This window comes from Eubalaena glacialis, chromosome 3, assembly GCF_028564815.1.
Source record: "Eubalaena glacialis isolate mEubGla1 chromosome 3, mEubGla1.1.hap2.+ XY, whole genome shotgun sequence".
NCBI classification, from domain to species: Eukaryota; Metazoa; Chordata; class Mammalia; order Artiodactyla; family Balaenidae; genus Eubalaena; species Eubalaena glacialis.
Genome location: NC_083718.1, coordinates 188,806,894 through 188,821,134, shown reverse-complemented (window position 1 = coordinate 188,821,134; position 14,241 = coordinate 188,806,894). Strand labels below are relative to the sequence as shown.

The 14,241-nt window shown below is 43.0% G+C and overlaps 1 protein-coding gene across 8 annotated transcripts in view; it reads right to left on the bottom strand.

Annotated features, from left to right (window-relative positions):
• Window positions 1-14,241, bottom strand: part of RERE (arginine-glutamic acid dipeptide repeats) — a 419,070-nt gene that overhangs the window by 83,573 nt on the left and 321,256 nt on the right. For all 8 annotated transcript variants that reach the window (XM_061185024.1, XM_061185027.1, XM_061185028.1 and 5 more), the window contains one exon: window positions 11,585-11,683. In XM_061185024.1, coding sequence (XP_061041007.1) covers window positions 11,585-11,683 — 99 coding nt within the window. The remainder of the gene's footprint in view (window positions 1-11,584; window positions 11,684-14,241) is intronic.

Here is a 14,241-nt window from a genome sequence, read left to right as displayed (position 1 = left end):
ACAGGGGTTTTAAAGAAGGGGGTGGGGAGGGGACAGGAGGAGGGAGGAAGGAAACATGTGAGCTGCTTATAAAGTCAGAGAGTTCTAATGAGGAAAACAAACTACAAGGTCAGACTGTTCTGGGGTGAAAAACTTGGGAAGCTGACAAAGAAGTTGGGCTATCCCAAAGGACAATCTGAAAATAATTTTCTAACTTTAGTTATTGCTAAAGGATTGGAGAATGTCATTTCTGTGGACTTGACTGAGAGGGAAGATTCCAAGTATTCAGGGTCCATCCCACTCTTTAAGCTGCTTCAGGAGCTTGGAACAGCTTTGTCTGATGGAATCAAGAGTCCCAAGTGGTGTTCTGCTGGGGACACAGGAATGGGAACCACAGACACCCGCAGCCCAGTGTTTTCCACAAGCAAAGCTATTTTAGATTTAGATTAATGTTACCTGGGTTTTGGGTCCAGGTCAACTAGCTCCCTTACTAAGACCCTGTTAAATTCCTTTTCTAACACTTTCCTTTCAAAAATGGATAACCAAGCCTGTTTCGTACTGTTACCCTAAAAAAAGCCTAGATAGAAAAGAAAATGACTAATTTAGGCTGACAGTGCCTGTTTGGAAAAGCAGCTTATTAGCAAATGTGACACCTCCACAGACTTCGACAACAGAGGCTCCCAGAGAAGATTCAGGGCTGTTAAGAGGAGGAAAGAGACTGAAGTAACATAAAGCAGAGCCCCTGATGATGGGTCATCCTTTCCTCCCACTCTGCCATAGTACATAATACTCGTTAACGTGCATCTCTGTAGTCCAGAAGGTTCTGTTTTATTACTGCTGATGGGAAAGATTAGGCAAAAAATAAATTTATAATCACAACTTGCTAACTGCCTGCAAGAGAAAACCAACAGCCCTTAGTTAGTACTAAAAGGACCCGTGAGTGTGCAGGTGTCCATGTTTTCAAATTTCTTAACCAGAGATGATTCCACTAGCTTTAGACAAAACATCTGCCAACGTTTTACCTGGGAAGTAAAAGGGTGGGGGGGCAGCAGGCTGAGATTCATCAGGTCCAGATTCGACACACACCTGTCAGGCAACGCAAAGTTCGTCCTTTCCCCCTCTTCCTCCTTTTCTTATTCCTCAGACAAGAAAACTAAGACCCAAGGAGGGGACCCAGTTTCCAGAGAGCAGAGGGGAGCGTAACACCCTGACCTTGCCCTCCCCCAGAGTCCAGGGCCTGCACTTCAGTCGTGCCCTCGGAGAACGCGGGGCAACGGCAACGAAGCAACAGTGACTCCACCGTGTCCCGGGCATTCTCCTATTTCCAGAATAGAGGCCTTCCTGGTGCTGTCAGGGGTCGTGATTTCTGATCATTTAATAAAATGATCTGGAATGACATAGTATACACTTAAAAAAAATAATAAAACAGGCTCTAGACACATTGGACTCTTTAGCCCTCAGGCCATGTGATGTAATTTCAGTCAGTCTGCTCAATTCTCTTACTTTGTGATTCTTTTTTACTTGCAGCTTTCCCTGCCTCCTCCTTTTTAGTTCTTTGGTATGTTTATTTGATAGTTCTTCTGTTTCGTACTGCTCGGATTAACGACGTGGAACCTAGCCCTTTGCAAGGGAAGAAAACATTCCAAAAGTGACCAAATGGTGGGAGCACACTAGAGGTTTAGAGGAAACCTGACAGGAAAAGTAGATTACGCACATCTCACAGTCACAAAAAAGACTGCCCAGGACAACCGGCCAACCGTAAGAAAGAGATGAGCAAACAGGTCATTCTCTTTTGAAAGGGTGATGGGTTTCGAGGGCAGGCGGGTTAGTGGGAGCAGGCAGTCTCACACTGGGCCACCTGCTGAGGCTTCCTCCTTCTCGCTCTCACGGCGGAACACTGCAACCACACGCGTCAGTAAGTATCCAGTGATGCTGGCAAGGAATGGGCTTTTTAAAATTGGAGTCTAGAAAAGAAAACCACAGACAACTGGAAGGGGTTGGTTGCTCCTTCCAAGGGAAGCTACCAAGAAGAAAAGAACAGGGAAATGTCCAGTTAATTCTGCTGGAGTTAGAGCGTGCACTGGCCCCGTGCAGGTTGAAGGAGAAGCTCTCCTTGACTGTATCAGTGCCGGGGCTCAGCCACACGGGCCAACTCCTCTGAAGTGATCTGAGGATCTGGGGGGTTGAGCGTAGAGGTGGGGCGGGGAGAACAGCCTCTACTAGGTTTCCCTTCTATTCAACCCAGTCAAACAGTATTTTCTGATGATCAACTTTGCCCCAAGCCCTGGGCTATGTTCTGGGGATACAAGACTCTAGCACTTAGCTAACACACTAGGTATGTCACTTAGTGCTCTTGCTTTAATCTGTCTTCCCCACTAGAATGTCAGCTCCATGAGGATAAGGATTTGTTTGTTCTGTTCACTGCTGTATCACCAGCACATAAAATGGTGCCTGGCAGAGTGTTGGTGCTCCACAGACGTTTATGAAATAAATGACTTTCAACCAGTAATCTAAAATCAGAACTAAGTATCCTGGTAAACAGCATGAAGGGGTCATCCCATCTTCACGCTCACTTGCCATCTGCCAAGCCCCAACACCAAACTCAACAAATGCAAAGCTGGAGACACAGACCTGGGTCTGAACACTAAGTGGTGAGCAAACTGCAGAGACTGTCTTTCTCCTTTGTGACCACCAAACATATTCTGCTTCCTAGCACCTCAGTACTATGCTGTATAGGTGTGGAAAATGCACTGGAATTTACCCATATAAACATACTTTGGAAAAATGTCCTAAAGCAAGTGCTGAAACATAGTTAAGTATCACTTAGCAGCATGCAGGGTATTAGGAGAAGAAGAATGAAACGCTACTAGGAAATATAAAAAAACAGGCTGGCACTCTAGTGAACAAAGCAATTAGGGGGCTACCAAGGCCATTACTACTTCTACCTAAGAGAGACTTTAGATTTAAGACATAAGTGTGCCAGGAGAGAGGAGAGAGCGCTAAATGAGTTACTTCCTCTCAATGTAGGGTTCCCTTTTTTTTTTTTAATCTCCTGTTTCCTTCCCCCAACCCTGAATTCTAGTTACCAGGCTAATATGGTATGTTTCACCTGTGAAAATATAAGGCTCCAATGTCACTATCCACAGAGCGTTCCATGCATACACATTAAAATTGACTCTAGTTCTGTTGCTAAGGAACCGCAGAAGGAAAGGGTTTTCCATCCTCTTCATTTATAAAATACCCACTTTGTCTATGGGAGAACAAATGCAATCTCTCAAGTCCCCTTGTGCCCTGTTCTCATTTTAAAAATGAACAGAGAAAGATGATGGAGAGCGGCTGAAAGTGTATGCCATCTCCATTTTTTTTTACACGTCCCTGAAAAGGAGATGGAAATCATGGCTTCAATAACCCGCTGCTCTAGGATTTACTAAGCTTCCAAGCTGAAGCTTCTCCCAACACTCCCCCACTTCAAGCAAAAATGAAAAAAAAGTCCCATAAAAATTACTCGTTGACTTTAAAAGATTATCCTGAGCGGTGAGAAATAATTTAGGCTACGCTTATATTCAATGGGGGGTTACTTCCCAGGTCTCTGTTCCATCTGCATCACCCCAAGGCCTGAACACATACACTTGCACGAACATACAAACAGACACATACACACACACGGAACCCAAAAGCATGGCACAATTTATTGTTAGCTTTCTTTAAAAACAGAAGCAAAAAACTAAAATTAGGGCTTGGGATAAGGAACTTAAAAACGTATTGGTTAAAGAAAATGAAAAAACAATGACCTTGTCTAAAAAGAAAAACAGACATACTAACTTTGAGCATAGTATAAAGAGGAAGCCTAGAAAGCAAGAAAGCCAAATATGTGAAAGGCAAGGTCACAGCTGAATTTGTAGATTGAACCCAGAGGCAACTTCTACTGATAAATGCTGAAATAAATTTTTGAAATATCTCTCCCCTTCTAATGCTTGGCCTATTTCATTTACTAAAGGATTCTAAAGTACATTTCTCTTTACAGCTTGTTACACAGTAGAATCTTTCTGCAAACTAAGGGACAAAATTGACTGCCTTACACCAATTTTTCTGCACATATAATTGATTTTTTAAAATAAATTTACTTATTTTATTTATTTTTGGCTGCATTGGGTCTTTGTTGCTGCCTGCGGGCTTTCTCTAGTTGTGGTGAGAGGGGGCTACTCTTCGCTGTGGCTTGCGGGCTCCAGGCGCGCGGGCTCAGCAGTTGTGGCGCACGGGCTTAGTTGCTCTGCGGCATGTGGGATCTTCCTGGACCAGGGCTCGAACCCGTGTCCCCTGCATTAGGAGGCGGATTCCTTTTTTATAAATTTATTTATTTATTTATTTGTTTTTATTTTTGGCTGTGTTGGGTCTTTGTTGCTGCGCGCGGGCTTTCTCTAGTTGCAGCGAGCAGGGGCTACTCTTCATTGCGGTGTGCGGGCTTCTCATTGCGGTGGCTTCTCTTGTTGCGGAGCACGGGCTCTAGGCACGCAGGCTTCAGTAGTTGCGGCACGTGGGCTCAGTAGTTGTGGATCGCGGGCTCTTGAGCACAGGCTCAGTAGTTGTGGCGCACAGGCTTAGCTGCTCCGCGGCATGTGGGATCTTCCCAGACCAGGGCTCGAACCCGTGTCCCCTGCATCGGCAGGCGGATTCTTAACTGCTGCGCCACCAGGGAAGCCCCTTGATTTTTAATTTGATGTCTCATTTCTAAAAGGACTTGACAATAAACTCCACTCTATCCACACTACTGACTTCTTTAAACAAGAGTTTGATTCAAAGGCTGATGGGGTCAATTACAGAAAAAATAGTTCAGTTTCATTAATACCTGAAACATTAGGCAAACTTCACCTGAATCTACATTTTTCTTTTTTAATATTAAGGGACTGATTTTTTACCATGGACCATAATAAGAATACATAACATGAGTGAGTAAAATAGATACATTACGTGTAAGAAATATGTCAACATTTATAATTTTTCTTATTTTTTCTACTCATATCTAATCTAAGAATTAAGCTGTTCATAAGAAACAGTAACCAATTTAGTTTAAAATTAGAGGGAGGGTAATCAGTAGAGAGAAAAAGCTACTTTGATCCAATTTAAAAATTACTAAGTACCTATTATGCACTGCACTAAATACAACATGTCTATATTTTGGGTTCTAAGCAAACTGTAAAAATTTTCAGATTAAGATGACTTTAGAAAGTGAAAACTTTAATGTTATGATTCAATTTATGTAAGTTTACAATTACCTAAAATGACGTATGTACGTGAAACAAAGTGCTCTGAAGAGAGTATGAAACCAGGAGACTGTGAGATGGTGGTGAGGTTTCAACTCCCCTTTAATGTTTTTATCATAATGTTCTAACCAGAAGGAACATTCACATAAAATTTACAAAAGAAGAAGAAAATGAATGGATTCATACTAGATGACCTCCTGTCATCAACATTTTTTGAACGACTTTATAAAATGTTCAACACCTCTGGAAAGTGGACCATTCCCAAAATAAATATAATACAATTAAGCCTTCCTCTATATTGAATATATAACATTTAAAACTAAACACCAAGATTACGGACCTCTTAAAGCTCACGTGCACGTCGGTACCTGTGGGCTGTGGGAAGTTCTCTCCCCCTTGTCACCGTCCCCCTCCCTCTGCTTTCACCTCCACTACCTCCTGCTGCTATAGGACCTTCACTCTGGGTTTCTTGTGAATTCCATTTTCTACAGCTGCTACACAAACAGGAAATAAAATTCATTGTATATTTGCCCCACTAAGCAGCTCTGTCTTCTGGCACATCCAGATGTCTGGCTTGAAAAGAGTGAACAATGAAAACAATGTTTTCTCGAGCAGACATTCCAAAAAGGGCATAACAAAGGCATCTGAAGATGCTGCTGGGGAAAGACACCATGGAAATAGCTGTGTGTATTCTGTGTAATTCCTTGGCCAGCCACACGGGTTCATTGGATTACAGATATTCAGAAAATTAGTTTGCCGTGTCATGTCAATTTTGAAAGAAGGATTTTCATTTATATTTACGATAAACTGAGCTTTAACTTGAAGGATGGTTCAGATGTTTTAAAATTTACGAATTTGCAAATCCATGTACATGGCCAATTAAGGTTTATCGCCACCACAGATTAACTATCTTTGGATAAAAATTTCAGAGCCTGTTTGTATCTAGGCTGTTCACCTCAATGTATTATGTCAAGATTGGTACGAAATAGTTAAAGGGAAGCATATTTCAAGATAGAAGTTAGTTACCCAAGATGAAATGGAAACACACTGTAGGGACATCCTAAGCAACAAAACCTCTCCCTTATGTAACACCTGGAATTTTGCGGAAAGCTAATTCAACACGAAAATAATTTCCAAAACACGGCCAAGTGGATGGGAAGCAAAGGGTGAAATGCACAGCTCAGTGAAGCACCCAATCTTACAACCTTGCAAGTCAGGCCAAACTCCACAAGGAAAATGCAGGCCCTGAATTTTAAAAAGAATTCAATTAGCATCCCCAGTATTTCCATAATCAACAGCTGAATGCTAATTAAGAGCAGAGCATCAAGCAGCAATGGAATCCCAGTGCAATAAGCAACAACACAACAGCGCAAGTGCTACCTTCAGCTTGCATGCATGAATAAACAGAATTAATAACTATCCAAGCATGGAAGGGTGACTTAATGTGTTTCGATTAGGCACAGTTCAGCCTGGGGCCTTTGTGTTGTATTTAAATGTGCTCATCATGTTTAATTAAAAACCTAATAATCTAGGGTTTGGGGTTTGTTTGTTTTTTTTTTTAAAGTTCTGATCTGTACCTTCCTTCTCTTTCTCTTCTCAAGTTCTACTGATCTGGAGGGCTTCCTGAAAAGGAACAATATTTTTAGCATAACGTAAGTGAAACTGGTTAAGCATCAGTGTCACTCTCCAGTGCAGCAAGCAGCAAGCCATTTGCTTTGGCTCCATCTTCGCCCATACCATGGTGTTCAATAAGCTTCATGAATTAAAGCAAAAATGCTTCTCTGATCTGACCTCGTTTATTTAGCCTGAAACGCCGTCATGAGCTAGCTACCAAGGTGTTTCTCACAGTCTCTCCTCTAAAACAGAGTTCATTTGTCATGATCTGGCCTAGAATTGGACAGAAATTGGCACAAATCTGGCTTCAGTTCAACAGAATTTAAAGTATCTCAGCCCCAAGGCAACTTCAATAAGAAATACCATATCTGTAAACACACAAAGTGTCCAAGGAATTACTGAGAGAAAAGTGTGAAATGAAAGGCCTCCTATTATATAATTCTGAGGCCTAAGATGTCAAGGATTAATGATTATCTGAAAGACCTGGGAAGAAGAGGTCGGGTGATATTATTAATCATAATTTGGGAACTTTTCCCGAAAGTAAAGCTTTTAAGGTTAGCAATGGATGCATATAAAAGTTTTTCTCCTTGATGCTGATGCATAATTATTAACAATTACAAGTTTTAAAATGCTGGCTTGAGGACAGTGTCACTTATAGCGAAGAATCTTTAAAAACAATCATCTTGAATAAAGAGTTGTCAGTACTCCTCAAAAGCGCCTCAAAGGCAGAGACATCATTCTCACTGTTAGAAAGTCCTCACTCTTAATATGTCTACAAACTAGAAGGACAATCAACTCAGAAATAAAGACCGTGAGGAACAAAACTGGTGATGGCGGCACAAAGGCTACAGGAGGCGGCAAAGGATGAGCCACCAGTAAAGGATGCAGACAGGAGACGCAGCTCAGCAGAGGGAGTGCTCACCAGGCGACGGGCCGGGGAACACGCCAGGCCTCGAAGGCGGCTAGGGTCCGGGTCTGGGTGGGCAAGGGAGGGGTCTGCTCCCAGAGCAGAGGACCCAGGAGGTGCCCAGGCTGTCCGCTCCCAGCACAGCCGGGGGCTCCCACCGGTAGCTGCTCGTTGCACCAACCCTCGCACACGGGGAGCTTGACTCACGTCAGTGCAAAGGAAGGCAAGTTCATCGACACTGGCGTCAGGTCAGATGTTCGGTAGTTGGGTCAGATTCATATACTGGAGGCGATGAAGTTTAAAAATAACTAGAATGTCCAAGTATATAGAACATTGAGAGGGAAAAAAAAGAGGCAGGCTCATGTATTTATTGGAGTTGGGGCCCATTTATTTTGCTTATTCTTGTGATTCCTGGGGTGAGAAAATGTGGGAAATTCAGCAGAAGGGGCCACACGCACAGAGCAGGTGTTTACTCACAGCCAAAACCAGGCTAAGGTTAAGAGTCGTGTTGGTTTACGTGCCCTGCTGCCACATAAAATGATTCAAAGAAGTGATTTGGACACATTCATCTGAAGCTCCCCTCAGCCTATCAATTATTCAGTCACTCTCTCTCATTCACTTCTGAGGTTTTAGAAAGTGAAGCTTAACTTCCTATGAATAAGGGAACCATTTGATCCTTAGGCTCTGCAACGGCTGGATGACTGCCAAAACATTTCTCAAAACTTACACTAAAACAAGAAGCAAACACGATAAAAATGAGCCCAGACTGACAAGGACTTATGCAGTTAAAGACCGTTATCCGGGACTCGGAGTGGGCAGCGCTCTGGAGTCGTGGTTCATTTTTCAGAATTAAGCTGGGCTTTTCCCCACGCGTCAGATCCCGCCCCCCTTCATCCTACTGTCTGCGAAAAGTCCCAAAGAGGCAGCAGTGGGGACATGGCCCACACTGTGCCTGATATAAGCAAGTGCTGCCGGAGAAGGAAGCCAGATTTCTTTCAAGCAGGAAGAGCTTTCTTTTAAGCTGGAATCTGAAAATTCCAGAGGGAATGAAAGGTCAAGGGAGGAATGAACGGAGGGGGAGAGTCATGGCTAGCGAGGAGCTGGAGAGGCAACAGTGAAAGGGGAGGGACGACGGGGGCGGAAGAAGAGGAGAGACCAGAAGGAGCCGCAGGCCACGTGGAGGAGCGTGAGTCCGAGAAGCAGCCATCACGGCTCGTCAGTCCTGACCAGGACCTAGGATGGGCCACACGGGCCACGTTCGTCCCATCCCCTTGTGTCTGTCTTCCACAAAGGCTTGTTGTAGAATTAAAAATTTTTATCCATCAACTCTCTTATCTCCTTCTCACATAAATAGGTCTACAGTGGAAAACAACATCCATACGACTCTTTTTAAAAGTTGAAGTACAGCTGATTTACAATGTTGTGTTAATTTCTGCTATACAGCAAAGTGATTCGGTTATACATATATAAATATTTTTTTCATATTCTTTTCCATTATGATTTATTACAGGATATTGAACATAGTTCCCTGTGCTACACAGCAGGGCCTTGTTGTTTATCTATTTTATATATAGTAGTTTATATCTATTAATCCCCAAATCCTAATTAATCCCTCCCCCACCCCCTTTCCCCTTTGGTAACCATAAGTTTGTTTTCTATGTCTGTTTCTGTTCTGTAAATAAGTTCATTTGTGTCATATTTTAGATTCCACATATAAGCAATATCGTATGGTATTTGTCTTTCTCTTTCTGACTTACTTCACTTAGAATGATAATCACTAGGCCCATCCATGTTCCTGCAAATGGCATTATTTCATTCTTTTTTTATAGCTGAGTAATATTTCATGTTATACACACACACACACCACATCTTCTTTATCCATTCATCTGTCAACGGACATTTAGGTTGCTTCCATGTCTTGGCTATCGTAAACAGTGCTGCTACGAACACTGGGGTGCACGTATCTTTTCAAATTAGAATTTTCTCTAGATACATATCCAGGAGTGGGACTGCTGGATCATATGGCAACTCTATTTTTAGTTTTTTAATATATGACTTTTCAGAACAACTGAGTTTAACATTTTCACTTCGGCCACTATCTGAATAACAGATATTTAAGATGCTTCCATCTCTCTACTAATCATGTGAAGTTTTAACATTTTAAATTTCAAAACAGCAACATCAGCTTCATCATCAGTCTCATGCCGTGAGGAGTCCAAAGGGACTGCTGAAAAGGCGCTCTATTACTGAGCCTTCAAGGGCCACTTCAGTCCCTCCCTGCTGCCTCCCAGTTCTCTCCCCATTCCATTCCTCTCAGCCCCCAGCCACCCTCATCCGTAGCCATTCCATGAACACACTCCCTTGGCCCTCCACTCAGCAGACATCCAGGATCTCAGCACTTCTCACCGCCACTGCTGCTGTGCTACTCCGTCACCAGTCTCGGGCCTGGACGCTCACAACAGCCCCCAAAGCCCACACTTGCATCAGCAGCCAGAGGCCCACTGGCAGACCGAGCCCCTCCGCTCAGAAGCTGCTCGTGCAGAGCAAACAGCAAGGCCCCGAACACGGGTCCACAGGCCACCCTGACCTGCCCCCCACCTCTCCTACCGTCCTCCCCTCAGATACATTCCTGCCTATTTCTCGAACATGCCAGGCGTGCTTTCACCTTAGGGCCCCCGATATCCAAAAGGCTCGCCTCCTCACTTCTCTAAGGTCTCTGCTCAAATGGTACTCACCAGGCGTTTCCCGAGCCTCCTTACAAAAGACAGCCCCCTACCCAGTTCATCCCCATCCTCGCTGCCCTACTGTTTTCCTCAGGCCACGTCTCACCCCTTGACATACACTGATTTACAGATGGTCTCCCCTCGTGAGGTGGGGCCTTGTGTTCCCCTTGATGGCTCCTAACACAGCACCTGGCACATAATAAGCCTTTGATAGGTACTGTTGGAAAAATGAAAGAGCAGGATCAGGAAAGCCATACAGTTTTAAACAGTCTTCCTTAGCGTAGTTTTACATACAGGCAAGGAATTTACAATCAATCGTTATGCGTATCAGTGCCAGCCCTCATCTTAATCTCGTTCAACCTAAATGGCAAATGTCAAGCGGTGACATTCCTATTGAAGACTCTATTTGCAAAAGCACAAGAAATCTCTCAGTCTTTTATAGCAATTCCTTTCCAAAGTCACGAGATGGGGGATGTAGCTTCATGAGAACTCTTTCTGCTGGGATAAAATCCATGGGTTTGAAAACTCTATACTTGTGGATACATTTCTATCTCCCCACCTTCTTTAATGGGCCATACGAACAGGATGAATATGAAAGATCCACGCTTCCTGCTCTTGACTACTGCCCTTCAGCAGGTTAGGGACCCTGCCAGCCTACACGATAAAAACGGGACAGCAGCCCTACTCTAGGTTGGGTACCAACTGGTTTTAAAATGATTGTGTCTTAATACCGGGAGGTATCAAAAGCTAGCTTGCACCCAAAACAAACCAACCAACCCAAACTAATTTTTTTAAAGAGCAACTATTAATTTTTTTCCCTCTTTCCATGACACCCGGGAAAATCTTTCCCATTATCTACAGAACCAATGCTTACTGAAATCAAGTCTTTCCATACAGTTATGAGGCTTCAAGGCTCCCTCCCTTGACTGACAGATGCCATGGACAGCCTGCATCCACGACTGGACCTTGGGAGAACAGCGAGAGGCAAGTCCCCGACGCCCCAGACCCGAGGCAGACCCCACCCCCTGCCCCCCACCCCCGCACGGCCCCGCCAAGACCTGAGGCAAAGCATCCCTCACCCACCACCCCCGCAAGCTCACCACTTCGTCCTCGGTCCAGCTCTTCTCAATCAGCTTGGGCACAGGCTTCTTTACCAGGCGCTGCAGGGCTTTGCCAGCATCATAACCACTTTCATGGAGCTAAAACAATAACAACAATTTTAGTTTGCTAACTGCACCAAATAACAGAACTGAGAGCAAATCAATAAAGGGGGGGGGGGACCCTGCATTTACTCTAACAGAAGAGTCATGAGACGAGCATACAAGACTCAGAGCCATTTTAGCCAGCATGATAATTCATTCTTATCCAACCACCCCCACCCCCTGCCAAATTCAGCTGTTCTGCGAAAGGGAAACAGGTAAGGCAGAGAACATTCTGGCAGTAATAGAAACAGGATTAAGAGTAACAATGACATTTATTGAACATCTGGCCTGGGCTATTGCTAAGTACATTCCATGAACTCATTACCATTCTTAATCCTATGAGGAAGGTCTTCTCTCACTTAATCTTACGGGGTAGGAACTATCGTCACCCATTTTGCGTATGAGCAGACTGAGGCATGGAAAGGTCAAGTAAAGGTGCTCACCATACTAAGCCAGTAGGTGGTGGAGCTAGACTCAAACCCAGCCAACGTGACCTCTACTCTTGTCCCATTTTCCCCAAAGTGACCTAAAGACATGCTAGATCATGTTCTATCCCATTTGCATTTCTTGTCTTTCAACTGTAGTAATTTCGCGAAGAAAAATTTCAAGTACCTAAATATAAAAGCTTTAAATCTAATTATGTAACAGCATACTAACTTTTCAGTACATACACATGAAGACGCTGGTTTATCTACGTGGTCCTTTTAGGATCAGACTTCTCTCTGGTCAAAGCTATTGAACTTTTTTTTCACTCTATATCCTTTTCAACCCTGGGCAGTGCCTGGCACCCCTGAACCCTCTCTATCTTGCAAAGATATGCCTGCCTGGCTCCTGTGACCCTCTCCACTTCTGGTTCCGAAGTCTCAACGTGCAGACAATGAAGAGAAGAAGCAGGTAGGAAAATCCACTTGCTCAGTCCACCTCCCCGAACTATGGCTGTCCCTCCCAATTTCTCATTGGAAATCTGCCGTTCCTTTACAAATCTCTTTCTCTGACACAAGCATCTGTTTTGGCTAAGACCTGTATCTCCAGTACCTAACACAGTCTGTAGCATAAGGTGATACACAGAAATACTTCTTAAGTTAATAAAGGCCTTCAACTATTGTCCTTAGGTAGACTCAACCCAAATCTAAATCTCAGTGCCTTCTAATTCATTAAGCCTGATGTTGGCTGAGTACCTATTATGTTCCAGGCCACACAGCAGACCCTGGGGATACAGCAGCGAATAAAAATGCCCTCATGCAATGGACATTCTGATCTTTTCACCAGTTCTTCAATCCCTTATTTGAACAATTCACCAGCTTTTGCTGAATCCCCAGTACAAATACAGTACAAACCTTATTAACTGGTAAGTCACAGTTTTTATTTCCAGAAACTCACAAACTAGTGGAGATGTGCTGTGGGGATACAACACATACAAGATAAAAAGTTCTAGCAGGTCACAGCAATCACTATCACGTAGGTGTAGGCCAGGAGCTACAGACTCAACCGAAGGAGGGAGCCCTGTGTTCCCCTCCTTAACAGAAGACTTTCAAGGAGAACCTACAGACTGCCTTCCTGGCAACTGCTGTAGCCCCAGCGCTGGGCATATAGTAAGCCTGTGATAAATATTTGTTTGTTTGTATGGATGGATGGATGAATAAACAAATAAATAAAAGTTTGAGACATACACATCAAGTCTCTCTTCTAACCGTTTAACTGCTATTGGAAGGGATTATCACAAATACCCATTTTCATTGCTCGTTCAGCAAAACAAAAAGTTATTAAAAATTAAAATTTCCCGAGTTAGTCTCCCACTTTACAGGACCCCAGTTTAAGTCCAGACTATCCAAGGAAGTACAAGCTACAAGTTAATTATTAAGTCAACTACCTTAAAACAAAATGAAACACCTATAACAATGATCAATGCTGAATCCTGCTTTTGGTGGTGGTAGAGTGTGGGTGTGGGTGAGTGTTATTTGTGTGGGGTGTATGTAATGCATATGAATGCTAGATACTTACATATTTTTATGACATTCATCATTAGACTATTTTAAAAATAAAATAGTACATATAAATATTATACTAAATAAACAAAATACTACACTAAAATACTAGAATGTGCAAATGTTTGAAAACTGTCCAATCTGGCCTCCTTTCAGAAGTATATAAAATAAAGTTAGCATTTCATACTTCGCCTGATACCCAGAACAAGCAGGTATTTGCCAAGTTCTATAATATAATGAGGATCTGTAATGAGAGCTTAACAGCACGGATCAGAACTGAATAAAAGGAAAAATTATACGGCTATTTAATTTTTTTAAAAAGCACACGTTAGTGACACTTTGAAATCAATTCAAGTTGATCGAATCATAAATTCTTAATAAAAAGCTCATGGCAAATTAACAACATTTTATAAGAGGTCATTATGGTAAATGGGGTAATTATAAGGAGAGTGATGAAAAACTATGAACTCTGGAGCCAGATTATCTGGATTTGAATTCTAGCTCTACTACTTACTAGGTGTGCGACCTTGGGCAAATTACTTATCCTCTTTGGTCCTCAATTTTGTCATC